Source organism: Apostichopus japonicus, chromosome 14 (genome assembly GCF_037975245.1).
Source record: "Apostichopus japonicus isolate 1M-3 chromosome 14, ASM3797524v1, whole genome shotgun sequence".
Lineage (NCBI taxonomy): Eukaryota > Metazoa > Echinodermata > Holothuroidea > Aspidochirotida > Stichopodidae > Apostichopus > Apostichopus japonicus.
This window is the reverse complement of record NC_092574.1, coordinates 22,359,964-22,378,712: the sequence shown is the minus strand read 5'-3', so window position 1 is coordinate 22,378,712 and position 18,749 is coordinate 22,359,964. Positions and strand designations below refer to the sequence as shown.

The 18,749-nt window shown below is 38.8% G+C and overlaps 2 protein-coding genes across 2 annotated transcripts; both read right to left on the bottom strand.

Moving 5' to 3' along the window:
* Window positions 1-3,930: 3,930 nt before the first annotated feature.
* LOC139979654 (uncharacterized) lies at window positions 3,931-6,606 on the bottom strand. Its single transcript, XM_071990664.1, has 2 exons — window positions 6,315-6,606; window positions 3,931-6,053 (listed from the first exon to the last, which is right to left on the bottom strand). Exons 1-2 carry the CDS (start codon window positions 6,401-6,403, stop codon window positions 5,498-5,500), a joined length of 645 nt encoding a protein of 214 aa, XP_071846765.1. The 5' UTR covers window positions 6,404-6,606; the 3' UTR covers window positions 3,931-5,497.
* Window positions 6,607-13,928: 7,322 nt separating this feature from the next.
* On the bottom strand, window positions 13,929-16,262 carry LOC139980145 (uncharacterized). The gene is made up of 2 exons (XM_071991572.1): window positions 16,134-16,262; window positions 13,929-15,876 (listed from the first exon to the last, which is right to left on the bottom strand). The coding sequence occupies exons 1-2, from the start codon at window positions 16,220-16,222 to the stop codon at window positions 15,327-15,329; spliced, it is 639 nt and encodes a 212-aa protein (XP_071847673.1). The 5' UTR covers window positions 16,223-16,262; the 3' UTR covers window positions 13,929-15,326.
* Window positions 16,263-18,749: the final 2,487 nt, after the last annotated feature.

Genomic DNA, 18,749 nt, shown 5'->3' with positions numbered 1-18,749 from the left:
ACTTCGATCGGCAGCGACGCGTCTCGGCCATCGGGATCGTTTTACAATTCTTCTGCAAGGGGCTCAACTGATAGGGAAAAACACCGATATCTTCATCACCCTCAAAAACTATTTACTCCTCTTCTTCCTCAAGAAAATAATTTTCGTCAAAGCTTACGAATATCTCATTTCCTCGGAATCGGAAGATTCGGGAGGAGACATTTTCATTGATGAGAAGAGTGTTGTGGTTACATGTATAGTAAACTGTATAACGCCGTGTCGGTAAACAGCGGGGAGTCGGCTTTGGCTGAAATGGTTCCTTTGATGACGTCAGATGAACTGCGGTGGGCTGCTTTTACGAGTGGCAGCTCGGGAGGTCTCTAGGGAATACAGGGGCGTATCCAGGATTTTCTAACCCGGTGGGCGCGAATTACTATCTAAGCGGAGCGCCACCATCGGTTGGCGCGCAGCGTAGAAGAAAATTTCTGGTTTTGATACCACCCAGATCACCGGAAATGGCACTTCTCTGGCTTGAAAATGACCAACCAGATGTACACTTTTTGCCTGAGAACCAAGTATTTCCCAATAGTTTTTTTCCCATCCAGAACCTTTTTGAAGATTGTCTCCAGTCACACATCATGTTCGACCTCATCGCATGTCCTGTGGATCATTGCAATTGTAGGTGATTCTACGTCGCGGCCCACAATATCCGTCAGCCCCACTTTTCAAGCTTTTGAGCCCATTATTTGTTCAGAATTTGAAAATTCACATTTCTCGTGAATAAACTCACTTCAAAACATACCCATAATGTTGCACAAAATTTAATCTATGGACAGCCAATATAGAAAAACCTCCTACAACCCCTAACAGACCGGTCAAACTTGCACGAGTAGAGGGAAGTGTGATGAAGAATGTTGGTCAGAAATTTTCGCGGAAAATTCAGACACAGTTAATTTATTGGTGTACAAATATTAAAACCTCTTATAACGGCTATAATAAAAGTTCGGTTTCGGAAATGAAAAAATAGCAGATATTCCGAAACCGAACACTACACACATAGGCGTAGGAGGCGGGGGGGGGGGGGGGGGTCAGCCCCTAATTCGCCATTACTAATGTCAAAGAGAGTTTTGACATAATTGGACCTCCATGCTTTTTCTCCATCTACATAAGACATTTCGTTGTTTACATTAGCATCCCGCGGTATACTGCGCAACTTTCACGGACCGTACGGTACACGTTGGCATGCGATGTAATAACAGATGCGTGCTTATATGATATTGACATTAACATGGTGAACGCGCGCGGAGCGCGCGAAAACTTTAGGTTATATTTATCGGGCAAGTCGTTACAGCCCCCCCCCCCCACCCCAAATCAAATTGGGTTCCTATGACTACACACTTCGACAATTTTGAGGCTGTTCATCCTGGAACCGCCATTTTCATGCTGACTGATATGATGTTATATCTGCTGTTTGCTTTACAAATTCGTACAGGTGCGCAGCGAATAATTTGCCAAGGGAGGGCGAAGCCTGTGGGCAAATTATCTAAGCGTAGCGCCACCACGAGTTGGCGCGAAGCGCACAAGAAAATGTTGGCCGAAAATGCCTCCCAGATCGCTGGAAATGACACTTCCCAGGCCTTGTAAGTTGCATCTTAGCACTTTCTATTTTGAAATTACTATCATAAAAAATATGCTGAAGGGGGGGCGGTCGACCCCTTCCCGAAATGCATCATGTTCCCCGACGACACGGTCGAGTTCGAGACCAGCCACAGTTGGTTTCATAGCACAATTCTACAGTTGTTTAAGGCGTATATACACACACATGCGTTATGATAGACCATATAAAGTATATATATAGATCATGAGTGAGAGAGGAAAAATGGAAACGTCAAACATGGAGTTGTCGGTATAAGTGGTAGGGTGAGGCACACGCCCCTTCCGAAATCCTTGATCCGTCACTGGCTACCCTGTGTATATAATAGGGATCAGCGCTGTAATGATGTCACTGTTCCTTTTACTCTTCCCGGTGTCTTGGCGTACTTCTTCTACTCCCTTCTTTTCTCCTTTTTTCCCTTTCTTCTTTTTCTTTTCCCTTTCTTCCTCTCCTCCTCCTCTTTTTCCCCCCTTTTTTCCTTTTTCTTCATTTTTTTTTCTCTCCTCTTTTTCTTACCCGGGGGGCGCGCGCCCCAACGCCCCCCCTGGATACGCGCCTGGAATACGTTGACAGCGAATTTCTGGCGTTTGAAGCCGTATTTACGGGAGGTTGTGCATGGGTCGGTGGTGTTGTAGTAATGCAGATTAACCATTCCAAGACATGGACATTTTCCAATTCATAACCTCTTTAACGTACTCAGTGATAGCACCGTCATAGAATGATGATGATGATGATGATGATGATGATGATGATGATGATGATGATGATGATGATGATGATGATGATGATGATGATGATGATGATGATGATGACGATGACGATGACGATGACGATGACGATGACGATGACGATGACGATGACGATGACGATGACGATGACGATGACGATGACGACGACGACGACGACGACGATGACGATGACGATGACGATGACGATGACCATGACGATGACGATGACGACGACGATGAAGGCGACGGCGACGGCGACGATGACGATGACGATGACGATGAAGGCGATGGCGAAATTAATGATGACGATGACGATGACGATGATGATTAGTATAATTATTATTATTACCCTGCAGGATCGCATTTTCGAGATTTGGGGAACTAAAATATTGACCTTTTTTGCATACTTTAAGTTATGTTTTCCTCGCTTCCCCGTGAGGAAACATATAAAAATGGTTTATAGAAGTGGTCGACCGCGCCACTACTTTGGGGCAAGGGAAGCGGTGTGTAATCTCCTACAATTTTGATGCAAATGTTCGGGCATCTGTATTGTCCAATTTTATTCAAACGATCGTTTGGCTCATTAAATCTATTCAACATTTGTCCAATGTTGAGTATCTATCAATTGCGATTGACTTAATGAACTAACAGCAGTCATACATTTAAAGGAAAACTGTAAGCAGGTGTTTTATCTTGATATTCCGAAGTCCATGAAAAACAACTATTAGATTGCTGAAATAGTTTCTACATCCATTCCGTATTTCAAGATATCGCCTTAACCATATAAACAAACTTTTGAATAGTCCGTTTTTGGCTAAATTGATGATGATTTCAGTTTCCAAGTCCAGCTCGGAAAGTTAATATTAATCCATTTTTCTGTATAACTTCTTATAACCCATTCAAACATTTAACTTCATATAAATAACGGGGAAGCCTTAGAAGACTATCAAATGAATATGAATGTCTTGTTAGAATATCAGATGAGTATTTGTTTATATACTGAGTTTTTTTGTTGTCAACGTTTACCCGAGCTTATAGCTGTCCTAACCCCAACTCCCACGAGGGGCTAAATCAAGCTCGCGCTAGCCCCGTTCCCACGCAGAAAAGAGTGGAGCAATTTGCCCTCCTTTCGATAGGTCGATCAAGGGTAAAGCATATCCTCGGACTTTCAAAAGGAATAATAATGTCTTGTTAGCATGTCAGATGGGGCAATAAAATATCGTGTTTTCATACTAAGTTTTCAATTGTACCTGAGGAAGTGACCTAATGGTCTGTGTATATAGTCTATAACGTTAGTGCCTGAAATTAATGAAACCGTATCTCAAATATAGGAAGAGTGTTATATAGAACTGTACTTGCACCTGGACTGCTAGCAGTGTTTTCGTTAGGTTGAATAATATATCACAACTTATTATGTGCCTAAAGCCATCCTTGCTGTAATATCATTATAATTTTGCCAAATTAAAACTGATCTTAATCTAAAAGCCAACGTTTGGACTATCAAAGACGTGTTTGATGTCATTAGTCTCACTTTATTAATACTTAAAATTTTAGATATAAGGACAAATGTTACTTTCTTCATTTATTCGATGAATTTTTGCTGGTATGCCTAGCAATTGAACAGCCCAACAGATGAAGCGGATTTGGATATTTCTGGACATCCTTCTTGAATCATAACTCATACAACTTCAAATTCCACACACTTCATAACATATACTTGTTGACTTTAAAAGCAATGTTCTCAATGCCGTTCAGAAAACAAAAGAACAAGAAAAAATACAATATCAATATATTATTAAATTGATATCAACCATTACCAAACTTATAAAATTCTTGTTTTCGATCTCTCATTACTGTTACAAATTTCACCAGTTTTATCCTAATGTAAATAAGAAAAAGGCCATCAGGTTTGGCCCCAAATGTGCTAGAAAGTAGAAAATTGGTCACTTGTGCTTCCAAGGCAGCAAAATTTTTGCTACGACCTTTGTGGTATTTTTCCTCACTGAAATATTTTCTTGTCTGATTTAAAACTCTTCAATGTCTCGAAATAATTAAGAGATGCAGAACCATCAGCAAAGTAGTTTTATGAACTTCTAATAAATTTGAGAAGGCTAACACTTGAGGAGCATACAGATGGCAATTAAACTCTTATTCATTACGTCAGGTACTCAGAAAACACAACTTGTAGTAGTTCAACTGAAGATTCTTGCTGAGACGTTTCTTTAAGGAAATATTTTACCAAATGTAGTTACGATGTCCACATATATTTATCAATTGATCTATATCTGTATAGGTAACTTTGTCTCATTTTCTGAAATTATATGCAAATGAAAACTGTGGACCATCTTTATCAGTGGCTATATAGCTTTGCTGAAAGTGTAGTAGAAATTATGTTTTTTGCCCCCGCTCGCATAAACATTCAAAAACTTCAACAATTACGAAAATCAGAGGTAACATATTTATGCGGTTCTAGTTATATACGGTATGCTACAATATTAGAAACAACTTCGTTATAGGAACGTTAAGTAACGATACATTTTGCTACTTCGAAATAGTGCATTCCATTGGTAATTAGCTCGATGGTGACATAAAAACTTCTTCAAATGGTTTCATGTGCAAATGATATTATAATTATTTAAGTGTTCACTTCTTTAGGTTAATTGTTCATATAGGCTACTGTGCTATAATGTATGGACGCTCCTGTGGTGCGATACAATATTATCTTTGCCGTGGCAACATATTCTATACATATACATTTCGATGGAACGTTACTTACAGAAATTCTCACACTTGCTTAAAATATGTCAAGCAATTCCAACAAGATTGTGGTTATGTTTAAGTTTAAGAGACCGGACACTCCATCATAAAAAAAAAACCTCAACGTAAATTAAAACTTAACAAGACAGCAAGTTTAGGATAGAAAAACAGCTAACTAGAAACGAACCTTGCATATCCCCAAAGTGATTGACATCTGTTTGTAACATTGTATCAAAAATTTAAACAAAAATGGTTCTTGGATTACTTACGGTAAGGCAAAAACTGTCCGTTAGGAATTTGATTGGTTTCTTAAACATAAATGAAAGTTAATTATTTACCACAGTTATGCTGCTTTTTTTCTGTTTGTACCATATCCATTTTATGATGAAGGGGCCGGACATGTAGGAGCGATATCACACCACGTAAAATCGGGAGTTCCATCCGCTGTACAACCACCCTCTACACTAAAAACGTGCGAAGATGTTGCTCCTGGAGCCTGAGTCGCAAAAGTAGGATCGATACCTAGACTTAAACACCGAACATTCCGTACCAGTTTGTACCACTTGTCGGGACACCAGTTAAGACCCCACTGTAGGTATATCTCGCAGCATGGCTCATCACTACCATCTTGGGTAAACGGACCCGGTGTTTTGGCAAGAAGCTTAAGACAAAGGGCAGAGTCAGAGTAATCTGAAGGGTCACCGCTACCGTCAAGACACAAGAACGCATTCATTCGATCATGACATTCCCTTTTACAAAACTCTTCTTGACTCCAGATCTCTCGTCGCCATCTTTTCCCTGGAATCCTCAGTTGGTAGTCTTCAGGGGCCAAATTTTTTACCTCTCCAGCGATAGATTTGTCACTGAAGTCATCTGGAAATTTGTTGCTACCGTCACAGCTGTAGACTAGTTTGCAGTCACATTTCCAGTTTGGGCTGGGTAAGACAAGAGAATGAAAAGGATAAATTCACAAGGTTGCGTTACATATGACTAAATAAATAGTGTTAATTTAAAGCAGCCTCAACAATAATGATGAGGCTGTGTTATTTATTATGATGAATATGTGCCAATTATATACGAATATTGTCTAATTAGACTCAAACTATTTTCACGATATCACATTTAGGTTTTGTCGGTCAAAGCACATATGAAGGAAATGATTTAAGACAATGGATTAATAGTACAACTATACTTACTAAGAGCAACCCTTTCCCCTGGGTGCGTTTACAAATGATGACGCCTGGCAACTAACGACCACAGCAGCTATAATCAGAAGCCGATACATGCTGGCAGTTTCAAGTAAGTCCGGATTAATGGTGTTTCTGGCAGAGCCCACAGACCTTTTATAGACCAGTACACCATTTAGATTCAAACTTTGGGTGGAGTCTGAACAACCAGAGCCGGTTATTGGTTAGTGGCCGCGGTTCGTGACGCCTTGCACTTTGTACTTTCACTGGATAGTTATGTACGCCTCTCCATGTCTTCACGAGCTCAACAACTATGCAGAAATCAAGAAACTTCAACATCCCAAACGCTTGACCCTTTTTCACAAATGAATTATTCCGGATTAGAATCACGTTCCACATCAGTGCACATCTTCTTTTCTTTTTTTTGTAGCCATCCAACGGTTAAGATAATTCACTTTTCTGTATCTTGCACATTCGCAACAAGTCTGTTCAGATATCAAGAAAGAAAGCTATAATCCAAGATGATCCAAAGAGTGACCCTTGCATCGTCACGATATGTATTGTTCCGTTAAGACCAGTTCCTGCATCAGTGCACAGCTTATTTGTTTTGTTTTTCTTTCAATTCCCAATTCTGTCTGGAAACTTGTCTAAAGTCGGTTTCTTAGAAACTGCTAGATATTTAACTATCTAGTAAATGCGGGGAAAACGGTTAATCATTCACGAATCCGGGTTTATCGGTCGAACATCAAGGCTTATTGGTCGAGAGTCCTGGATTGTCGCCGACAAATCCGGGTTTCCGGTCATTTGGCTTGCCATAAAGCGCTCGTAGCAAATGATTTTTTGTGTAGAAGAAGTACAGGGAATTGTCCGCTATTCAGCCTTTTGGCTAAGAACATGTGTAGTATTTATTAACTTTCCAAGGCACTCATGATGCACATTTGACGAAACATTGTCATGATCACATCATGATCACAGTCTTCATGAAGGGGGGGGGGGGGGCTGGGATTGAGAAAGGGTTAGTTAAGAACCTTGGTTTTCGAGTCCAGGATCTACCTTGAGCGCCTTTTTTAAAGTATCGACTTTTTAAACAGATTGGAATCAGTTCGAAAAAGAAAATGAGAAGAAAGAAAAGTAATTTGGCTAATATGTAAATTCTCGTTTCCACCAACCTGCAAAGAAATCTACATATTACGAAAAGTTCGAATCTACGGAAGAATTAAAGTATAACACACATCTGCCCGCCCTGTGTAAAGCCAACGACCCCTCCCCCTCTTCCCACCCCGACCCATGCCTTTCAAGGATGCACTTCGATTAAGATTCCTGACCAAAATACTGAAAAGTGTTGATTTATTGTTATATCCGAAGTATATGCCTATAATTTGTCATATATAACACTCGCATGTTACATTTTAAGCTATTTCTCCCCATTGCTACGTTCCATGCGAGATATGTTCTAGTTATAACGGTCAATACACAACTTGACTTGTAATGTGTCCATTCAAATATAATTGACTACATGGCTAAGCCACATGACCTAGAGTGGTAAATGACAGGAATTAGTAAACCCTCTCGTCTAAATCAGACTCTCTGTTGCAAGACTTTGAGTCCTCTAATTAAAAAAAGCAAGACACAGTCATATATGAGTATGTACAGAGAGATATCCGGTTCTACTTCTTAATACAAAACTACCTCATAACACCTCCCAACGACGGTAATTTAACACTTGTTTACTTACATGTAGCAATAACCAGCTTTCGTTCATTATTCTATCAGGGAGCTGCTACTTTAGAGTACCACCCGGGAAATAAATAATTGACCGTTTCTTGGGCATACGTTATGATATGTTTCCATGCTTGTTTGTGAGGGCAGCCTATATAAGTAGTGTATAGAAGTGGTCGACCGTTGGGGCAAAGGAAGCGGTGTGTAATCTACTACAATTCGGATCAAATGTTCGGGAATCTGTATCGGCCATGTTATTCAAACGATTGTTTGGCTCATTAAATCTATTCAACATTTGTCCAATGTTGAGTATCTAACAATCGCGATTCAGTGAATTACTGAACTAACAACAGTCATACATTTAAAGGAAAACCTTTAGGAAGGAGTACTATCTTGATATTCTGAAGTCCAAGAAAAAACGAATATTATATTGCTAGGATTTTTTCTACAGGTATTCCGTTTTTCAAGATATCGCCTTTAACATATATATATACAAACTTTTGAATGGTCCGTTTTTGGCTAAATTGATGATGATTTTGGTTTCTCAGTCCAGCTCTTAAAGTTAATATGAATCCATACTTCTTTATAACTTCTAACTTATTCAAAACGTTTAACTTCATATAAATAACAGCTGGGGCACCCAAATAGTCCGTTCCCACGAACGCGGGCATGGTTGTCACGTTAGTTAGTCACGAATGGCAAAAGTCTAGTCATATTGACTAGAGTTAGCTAGTCAATACCAATTCGTTAGTTGCAGACCAAATTGCATGGTCGTTCGACTAAAATAAATTAGTCACATAAATTTGTACGAACCGGCACTCACTATGCATGTCATGTATGTAAGCGTGACGAGAATGTTCTAGTCTTCTGTTTGTTTACTTTCTATTGCCTTCAGCTTTGACCAATGACGTCATTATTTTTACTCAATCATCGTACCACAGTACGTAAAGACAGAGAAGTTTTGGCGGAATGGTTAGGGCACTGAACACATGATTCCATGATCGTGGGTTCATGTACCAACCTGGTCGATAAGTATGTATCTTTAATGAAGACACTTAATCTCAATTGCCTCTCTTTACTCGGGTGTATAGGGTACCCTGCGAGGTAATTCAAAAATATAGCATTTGCACTGCTTTATGGCTGCAATGATATGGGATATCCCCTGGGGAACATGTAGATGTAGCTCAGCGTAGTGAGCATAATGTCTGATATGTGTTACCAAGGGCCATACATAGTGTTCCGTAAATACTGTGCCAATGGTGCAATATAACTGGCTAATTTACATTGCATTTACAGAGTGTGGCTAGCACAAATGTTATATACTTAATCGAATGTCTTTAGGCCTTTGTAACTTTACCACAACTGTATGTCAAAAGTGAAAAAAAAAAGGATATTTATTTGTGTAATGCAAAGATATAGTTCACTTGAGTATTCATCATTGACTTATAGAAAAACTGGGTGAGTCATAAAATACTTATGACAAATAATTTCACAGCAGAAATTGTAGTTGTAGAGACTTGTCTAGCCATATACATACACATAATACTGCACACCAGTAATATTCGATATTGCACACCGGTCATACTACTAGTATGCTATAGTGCATGCCTATAAGCCCCACATAAGTGTATAGTGTATAAGATCATTGTTTGTGTACTTGCGCACACTTTTGGGATCAAGCAAAGTTCAAATTATCAGCAAATGATGATCGATATATCGGGCAAGTCTTTAACATGGACTTCAGTGTACTTGGAAATAATTACAATCAATAAATGAGGTTAGTGTGATTGAATGTGGAGACCTCATTTAAAATGTACCCCAAAATTGACCTAAAAGGTAATTTTCTACCTTTCAAGACATAGCCTATGGTTTGTGATAAAGTACTTCTAGAAATGTTGTAACTACTTTGTTTTCTGTTCCACCCTAGTGTTGCTTCAAAGATAATAACATATTCAACTTACATGTTCTGCATTAATATTGTACCATCACATCAATTGTCAGAAACTCAGAATAATATCACTTCCAAGTTCATAAAGTGACTTATATGTTTTTTGGTTTTAAATGTAGTGGTCAGATGTTGTAAGACATAGAGATTTGATTTCTGGTCAATTGTTCACTTTTAAGCTCACTTTTTTGTTTAGCTTGTCATGGTAACATATCTATTTATCCTAATTAGAGATGATGATAATTATAAGGATATTGTCTTGCCCTTTTAACAGCTAAGGTCATATAGAGCTGCTCAAGGCCTTTTTATACCATTTAATTTTGACATGGGTTATTATTTTTATAAATAAATTTATAAATAGTTATATGATATTTATATGATTTTTTTGCATTCAAATTGTAGATTTTGTAGTCAATCTGTTTTATCGCTTTACGCTTCACCGGTACTTTTTTTAGTTTTTCAATCTCATATTCCTGTTTATTTCTGTAGATGGTATATGTATTTACTGTTTTTTCTATTTAATGTTTTATGGGAATGTATTTTCTAGATTGTTTGTAAAGCGCACAGATGCACCGCGCGTAGTGCGCTATATAAGATTTTATTTACATTACATTACATATATTATTTTGTGTATAATAAATATATGTTATATATATTCATATTTAAATATAAATTAAGATAATTTATTTGGCTAAAGTGCTATTTTTCAAATTTGAGCTGTGTACTCGCAAACTTTCCCTTTATCTGTCTATCCACATCTCTTCCATGCTGCTATTTTGATGAAACTGATGGAGCCCATAATAATGCATGGTCAGTGGACAATGAGGGTCGTTAAGAACTTGTAGTTAAGGTCATCAGGGGATCTAATTGTTTGAAAACTGTTGAACACTGCCAACTTAATGGCTTAGGAGCGTTTCAAGTAATCCCATGAGTATTCTCAAGATGTTTTATCGGAAAAGATTTTGACAATTTTGTAAAGATAAATTTTCCCAATTGTCCCAGAAATATATATTTTAGTTTTAAATGTTCTTAAACCTTTAGTGTTTGTTACTGTTCTTTATGAGCTGACTTTTAAATGGATTGCTTATTTGTCACATTTTACATTAATACTGAATGTTAATAAAAATTACCACGAAACATACAATGTGTGTCACTATCTCATTTCTTAACTAATTAGTACTTAATTAGTATCTTAAACTAGTCTTGTGACCTAAATAAAGTAGTCACAGTTGCAATGACTAATGGTTTGGTCACTGGACTAAGCTTTGGTCGATAGAGGCATCGTAGTAGAACTAATTTTAATTAGTCAGAAAACTCGATTTAATTATTCACAAAACTAATGTTATCTTGTCAAATGACTAGAAGAAACTGGTCGATAGAGACATGGTTGTGACTACATTTTTTTAGTCATATTGACTAACTATTGTTTACAGTATAGGCAGTGAGTGCTTTCGGCACGCGCATACATCATCCAAGCAGCGCATACGTATTATTTTCTACGAGCAGCGATCGACAGCTAGGCAGTGGGTGTTTTCGGCACGTGCTTACATCATCCAAGCAGCGCAAACGTACTATTTTCTACCGGGACGTTCCCGATACAGCCGACGTTTACCAGCTTTGAAAAAGTAAATGCATTGCGCAAGAAAATATCAGTCTGAAAAGCAATATTTTGGGTGGCACGACTTTTCGCGGGGGGGGGGGGGGGGTTACGTAAACAAATCATTTGAGGAAAAGATCTTTCAAAGTTTCCAAAATGAAAACAAATAAACCTGAAACCTGAATACAATAGTATTATTATAGCAGATAGGCCGACTTTGTGTTCGTAAAATTGTTCCAACAACTCTGGAAAAAAATATTTCCACACTTTACCCAAAAGAAATATGTAAGCCCTAACAGAAAATGGTTGGGCTCGAGACATGGCGCAAAATGTTTTGTTGCAACTCGATGTTCACACCTGTTATATACTGTACCATTTTACTTGACATTGATGTAAAACCTTTTTTTTGGCAAGCTGCCAACAAGAACTTCCACTACCAGCGTATTTTGCTAGTATTGCGTAAAAGAAGTTATGGCGTGTAGACTAAACGCTTTACGTTATCGTGGCACAACCTTTGTTACTTCATCGTCCGACCACGTACTTTGCTAAGTCCCATGCGACATGTTGTACGGGAAATAATAATGGGCTTTGTCGATTATCTGGACGTCTTCAACAGGGGCGGATGCAGGACTTGTGACAGGGGGGGGGGTCTGTCCGGTCCAGCCGCGCCTGAATGTAAGACTATCTAAGCGGAGCGCCACCATCGGTTTGCGCGGAGCGCACCAGAAATTTTTGGCTTTACAAACCCCCCAGATGGCCGGAAACGGCACTTCCCGAGTATTCTAAGCTGCATGTACCTAGCCTGAAAATATGGATCTCATGTCTGCAATTTCTCAATTGATGAGAATAAAGCAATCTATGAAATATGGTAATACAAATCAGATGAGTTGAGATGATACAAAAATCAAAATGCCTTTAGCCCCCAATCCCCCTCCCGTTCCGTCACCACTATTTGATTCAGGATCGGATCAAAGATTCTGGAAGGGTGAGGGGTTTGCTCATGAAGAATTCGTTGGCGCATCCTATGCAGCCTACCGCTCTGCCACCTCACCGCCCAAAAAAATTCGAACACCACCTCAATTTTGAAACTCTTCGGTCTGAAAATTGAGATTGTTAGGCATTTTTGGCACGTGTAGCACGCGTGCACACTTAAGTTCATCTGACAGAAAAGACACACCTGGCTGACTTGTAAGGATAACCGCCCTTCTGACGTCCTACACGTTTAAAATTGGCGTTTAATTTAATTATTTTCTTCTCTCTCTTTTTTCTGTCTCTTTTTTTCACTCTTTTTTTCTCTTTTTTTTTTGGCCAAGAGCAGGGTGGAACCGGACCCCCTGGACCCCCCTCTGGATCCGCGCCTGCTTCAAGACAGCAACTGAAACTATATATGTATGCGGATATATGCGGGCAGCTATACTGTGTACTACTCATGTCCTTTATTCTCACTGCATTTGTCATTTGTACACACAACAAATATTAGAAAATACAACACAGTTTTGTGTCGATACTGGAATAAGCAAGCGGCGGAAACCACAACTGATAAAATCTATCGTAACTTTTACAACCCAAGGTAATTGTTGATTTACATTGGTCAACGTTTACCCGGGCTTAGCTGTCCTAACCCCACCTCTCACGAGGGGCTTGATCAAGCTCGGGATATCCCCGTTCCCACGCAGAAAAATAGTGGTGCAAATTGCCCTCCCCTCAATAGGTCGATCAAGGGTGAAGCAAGCCCGCGGACTTTCAATAGGAATATTAGCATGTCAGATGGGGCAATAAAATATTGTGTTTTCATAATGAGTTTTCGATTGTATCTGAGGAATTTTATTCTGTGTATTTAGTCTATATGGTCAGTAAATTAAATTAATGAAACCTGGTCGTTTAAAGGATCATATTTCAAAATATACGAAGAGAGGTATAGAACTGTACTTAAACCTGGCTGCTAGCAGTGTTTTTTGTAACGTTGAATCATATATCAAAATTTACTTTGTGCCTAAAGTCTATAGCTGTATACCATTAGAATTAAAAGCAAAATAAAGAGATATTAGCCTTAAATGCGAATTATGTACTATCAAAAACATTTTTGATACCATTATTCGCTTTTATTACCACTTAATATTCCAGATACAAGGACAGATGTTTGTTTTCATTATGTTCTATGCCTTGTTGCTGGTATGCCTAGCAATTGGGCAGCCCAGCAGATGAAGCGGATTTGAATATTTCTGGACACTTCGTGTATCATAACTCATACGACTTCAACTTCGAAACATATAATAAAAAAAGTGTGTTGACATTATAAGCAATGTTCTCAATGCCGTCCAGAAAACAACACAACAAGAAAAGAAACAAAGAAGATATAATATCATGATATTATGAAACATTTATATCAACCATTACCAAAATTATAAAACTGTTGTACTCAAACACTCATTACCGTTACAAATTTCACCAGTTGTAGCCTTATGTATATGGGTAAAGGCCATAGCGTCGGCCTCAAATATGCTAGAAATTAGAAAAATTGTCACCCGTGCTCCCAATTTAATAAGAATATTACAACCACCATTATAGTATTTTACCTCACGGAAATATTTTCTTGTCTAATTTAAACTCACCAATGTCTCGAAATAAGTTAAGATGCAGAACCACCAGCAAAGTACTTTTGAAAACTTCTAGTAATTTTTAGAAGGCTAACACTTGGGGAGAATACAGATGACATTTAAACTCTTATTCATTACGTCAGGTATTCAGCAAACACAACTTGTAGTAGTTCAACTGAATATTCTTGCTGAGATGTTTCTTTAAGGAAATATTTTACCAAATGTAGTTACGTTGTCCACATATATTTATCTATTGATCTTTATCTGTATAGAAAACTTTGTCTCATTTTCTGAGAATTACATGCAAATGGAAACTTTGGATGGAGTTGTTACCACCGTTTTTAGTGGCTAACTAGTTTTGCTGAAAGTGTATTAGAAATTTCATATGTCTTTTTTCCCGCTCGTTTAAACATTTCAAACTTCAACAATGACGAAAATCAGAGGTATACATATTTTTGCGATTCAAGTCATATATGTTACAATATTAGAACCACTTCTTTATAGGAACGTTAAAGTAACGATCCATTTTGCTACCTCGAAATAGTGCATTCCGGTGGTAATTAGCTCGATAATGACATTACAACTTCTTGAAAGGATTTCACATGCAAATGATATTTTTCTTATTTACACATCTTCAGTGTATTCGCAGTTTGAGGTTAATTGTTTATATTTCTGTGCTATGAGGTTTCGCCTCTCCGGGGGTTGCGTTACATTACTATCTACGCCGTAGCAACATATTTTATACATATACACTTCGATTGAACCTTACTCTGCAGATATACCTATACTTGCTTAAAATATGTCAAGTATAATTCTGACAAAATTCTGACAAGATTGTGATTATTTTGAAGTTTAAACTACCTGACACTCCATCATCAAACAATTCCTCAACGTAAATTAAAAATTGACAAAACAGCAAGTTTAGGATAGAAAAACAGCTAATTAGAAACAAACCCTGCATATCCTTAAAATGATTGACATCTCTTTGTAACATTGTATCAAACATTTAAAAAAAAGGGAAGAATTAAATGGTACTTGGATTACTTACGGTAAGGAAAAACTGTCCGTTAGGAATTTGATTGGTATCTTAAACATAAATGAAAGTTAATTATTTACCACAGTAATGCTGCTTTTCTTCTGTTATTACCATATTCAATTTATGGTTAAGCGGCCGGACATGTAGGAACCCTATCACACCATGTGAAATCGAGAGTTCCATCCGCTGTACAACCACCCTCTACACTAAAAACGTGCGAAGATGTTGCTCCTGTAGCCGTTTTCGGAAAAGAACTGTTGATACCTCGACTCAAACACCGAACATTCTGTACCAGTTTGTACCACTTGTCGGGACACCAGTTAAGACCCCACTGTAGGTATATCTCGCAGCATGGCTCATCAGTACCATCTAGGGTAAACGGACCCGGGTTTTTGGCAAGAAGCTTCAGACAAAGGGCAGAGTCAGAGTAATCTGAAGGGTCACCGCTACCGTCAAGACACAAGAACGCATTCATTCGATCATGACATTCCCTTTTACAAAACTCTTCTTGACTCCAGATCTCTCGTCGCCATCTTTTCCCTGGAATCCTCAGTTGGTAGTCTTCAGGGGCCAAATTTTTTACCTCTCCAGCGATAGATTTGTCACTAAAGTCATCTGGAAATTTGTTGCTACCGTCACAGCTGTAGACTAGTTTGCAGTCACATTTCCAGTTTGGGCTGGGTAAGACAAGAGAATAAAAAGGATAAATTCACAATGTTACGTTACATATGACTATGTATAGTGTTAATTGAAAGCAGCCACAACTATAATGATTAGGCTGTGTGGTATATTATGATGAATATGTGCCAATTATATACGAGTTATTGTATAATTAGACTTAAACTTTATTTCACGATATCACAGTTAGGTTTTGTCGGTCAAAGCACCGTGAGGGGAATGACTTAAGATAATCGATTAATATACAACTACTTACTAAGAGCAACCCTTTCCTCTGGGTGCGTTTACAAATGTTGACGCCTGGCAACTAACGACCACAGCAGCTATAATCAAAAGCCGATTCATACTGGCAGGTTCATGTTAGTCCGGATTAACGATGTTTCGGGCAGGGCCCACCGATCTTTTATAGACCAGTACACCGTGTAGAATCAAACTTTGGGTGGAGCTTGACCAACCAGAGCCGGTTATTGGTTAGGGATACAACAACGCATGAAGCGATTGTTGGCATTATAACGTACATTATTGCCAAATTTCTTTTTGTACAGCCTTGTGTAGATAAAGATAAAGCAATACCTGGCCTATATCCAGGGAGTTGTTCCATAACAACTCGCTTTGGCTGAAAGCTATATTGTGCCTACTCGGTGAATGGAAGGAGTTCATAATTGTTGACTAATGGAGCTTTAGTGATAGTTGAATCTGGACAGGCGGAGTTATTTGAAAATCTTAAAAAATAAAATAAAGTACAATCTTACAATCAATTTTTTGTTACCCCTTTGCAGGCCTCCAGGCAGGGGACTCTTACAGTATACAGTTTTAACCTTTAAAAGTGAACCAGTTTTGTGTGTGGGAATTGGAGAGAGGAACAGTGACATCATTACAGCGCTGATCCCTATTATATACACATGGCCGGGTAGCCAGTGACGGATCGAGGACTTCGGAAGGGGCGTGCGCCTCACCCTTACCCTTACACCGACATCTCCATTTTTGAGGTTTCCAATTTTTCCTCTCTCACTAATGTATCTATATATGTACTATATATGGTCTATCATAACGCGCGTGTGTGCATGGACACCTTAAACAATTGTGCTATGAAACCAATTAACTGTGGCTGGTCTCGAACTCGACCGAGTCGTCGGGGAACATGACGCATTTCGGGAAGGGGGAGACCGCCCCCCCCCCCGGAGCATATTTTTTTATGATATCGCTAGTCATTTCAAAAAAGAAAATGCTTAGATGCAACTTACAAGGCCTGGGAAGTGTCATTTCCAGCGATCTGGGAGGCATTTTCGGCCAAAATTTTCTTGTACGCTTCGCGCCAACTCAAGGTGGCGCTACGCTGAGATAGTTTGCCTACAGGCTTCGCCCTCCCTTGTCAAATTATTCGCTACGCGCCTGTTCGAATTTGTAAAGCAAACAGCAGATATCACATCATATCAGTGAGCATGAAAATGGCAGTTTCAGGATGAACAGCCTCAAAACTGTCGATGTGTGTAGTCATAGGAACCCAATTTGATTTGGGGTTCTGTAACGACTTGCCCGAAAAATATAACCTAAATTTTTCGCGCGCGAACCGCGCGTTCAACATGTTAATGTCAATATCATATAAGCAAGCATCGGTTATTACATCGCATGCCATCGTGTACCATACGGTCCGTGGAAATTGCGCAGTATACCGCGGGATGCTAATGTAAACAACCAAATGTCTTATGTAGATGGAGAAAAAGCATGCAGGTCCAATTATGTCAAACTCTCTTTTACACTAGTAATGGCGAATTAGTCGGCCAAGCTTAGAACTTTAATTTAATTATCAAGGAGATATTTTTTAAACTATTCATTTCCTTTAGCAATTTATTTTTCTTTCAGCAGGAGCCCCCCCCCCCGCGCCTCCTACGCCTATATGTGTAGTGTTCGGTTTCGGAAATATCTGCTATTTTTTCATTTCATTCAACTAAGTTTTATAATAGCCGTTATAAGAGGGTTTAATATTTCTACACCAATAAATTAACTGTGTCTGAATTTTCGAAAATTTCCTGACCACCATTGTTCATCATACTTCCCTCTACTCGTGTAATTTTGACCGGTCTGTTAGGGGTTCAAGGTGTTTTTTCTATATTGGTTGTCCATAGATGGCATTTTTTGCAACATTATGGGTATGTTTTGAAGTGAGTTTATTCACGAGAAATCTGAATTTTCAAATTCTGAACAAATAATGGGCTGAAAACCTTGAAAAGTGGGGCTGTCGGGTATTGTGGGCCGTTACGTAGTATTACCTACAAAAGCAATGATCCACGGGAGATGCGATGAGGTCGAACATGATGTGTGACTGGTGACAATCTTCAAAAAGGTTATGGATGGAAAAAAAATTGGGAAATACTTGGTTCTCAGGCAAAAGTGTACATCTGGTTGGTCATTTACAAGCCCGAGATGTGCCATCTCCGGTGATCTGGGGGGCATCAAAACCAGAAATTTTCTTGTACGCTGTGCGCCAACCGATGGTGGCGCTCCGCTTAGATAGTAATTCGCACCCCCCGTGTTAGAAAATCCTGGATACGCACCTGGTTAACGAAGGAGCTGTGTCTAAATATAAACATATCAACGGAGAGAGAAAGAGACAGAGGTGTAGCCAGAGGTAATCAGTATTGGTTACATCCAGTAAGTGATACAATCACACCAACCAGATCTATTGGGGGTCACCCAGTGGAGGGTGCGGGGTAGGAGGGGATTAATTGCAGTAAAATGGTTAATACAAAGTACATATTTAATGATTTTACATCATTGAAATAGGATTTGTTGAACAGTTTCTCAATCCTTCCTTAATTAGATATTCAGGTGGTAACCTTGGCTTATAAACGCGGCGATAAGGGAGAGTTTA

Bases quoted from the DNA above. Each gene is read 5' to 3' on its own strand.
- LOC139979654 (XM_071990664.1), bottom strand. From the start codon at position 6,403: ATGTATCGGCTTCTGATTATAGCTGCTGTGGTCGTTAGTTGCCAGGCG. The intron at 6,054-6,314 runs GTAAGTATAGTT...TGTCTTACCCAG, and splicing joins AGGGGAAAGGGTTGCTCTTA to CCCAAACTGGAAATGTGACT.
- LOC139980145 (XM_071991572.1), bottom strand. From the start codon at position 16,222: ATGAATCGGCTTTTGATTATAGCTGCTGTGGTCGTTAGTTGCCAGGCG. The intron at 15,877-16,133 runs GTAAGTAGTTGT...TGTCTTACCCAG, and splicing joins AGAGGAAAGGGTTGCTCTTA to CCCAAACTGGAAATGTGACT.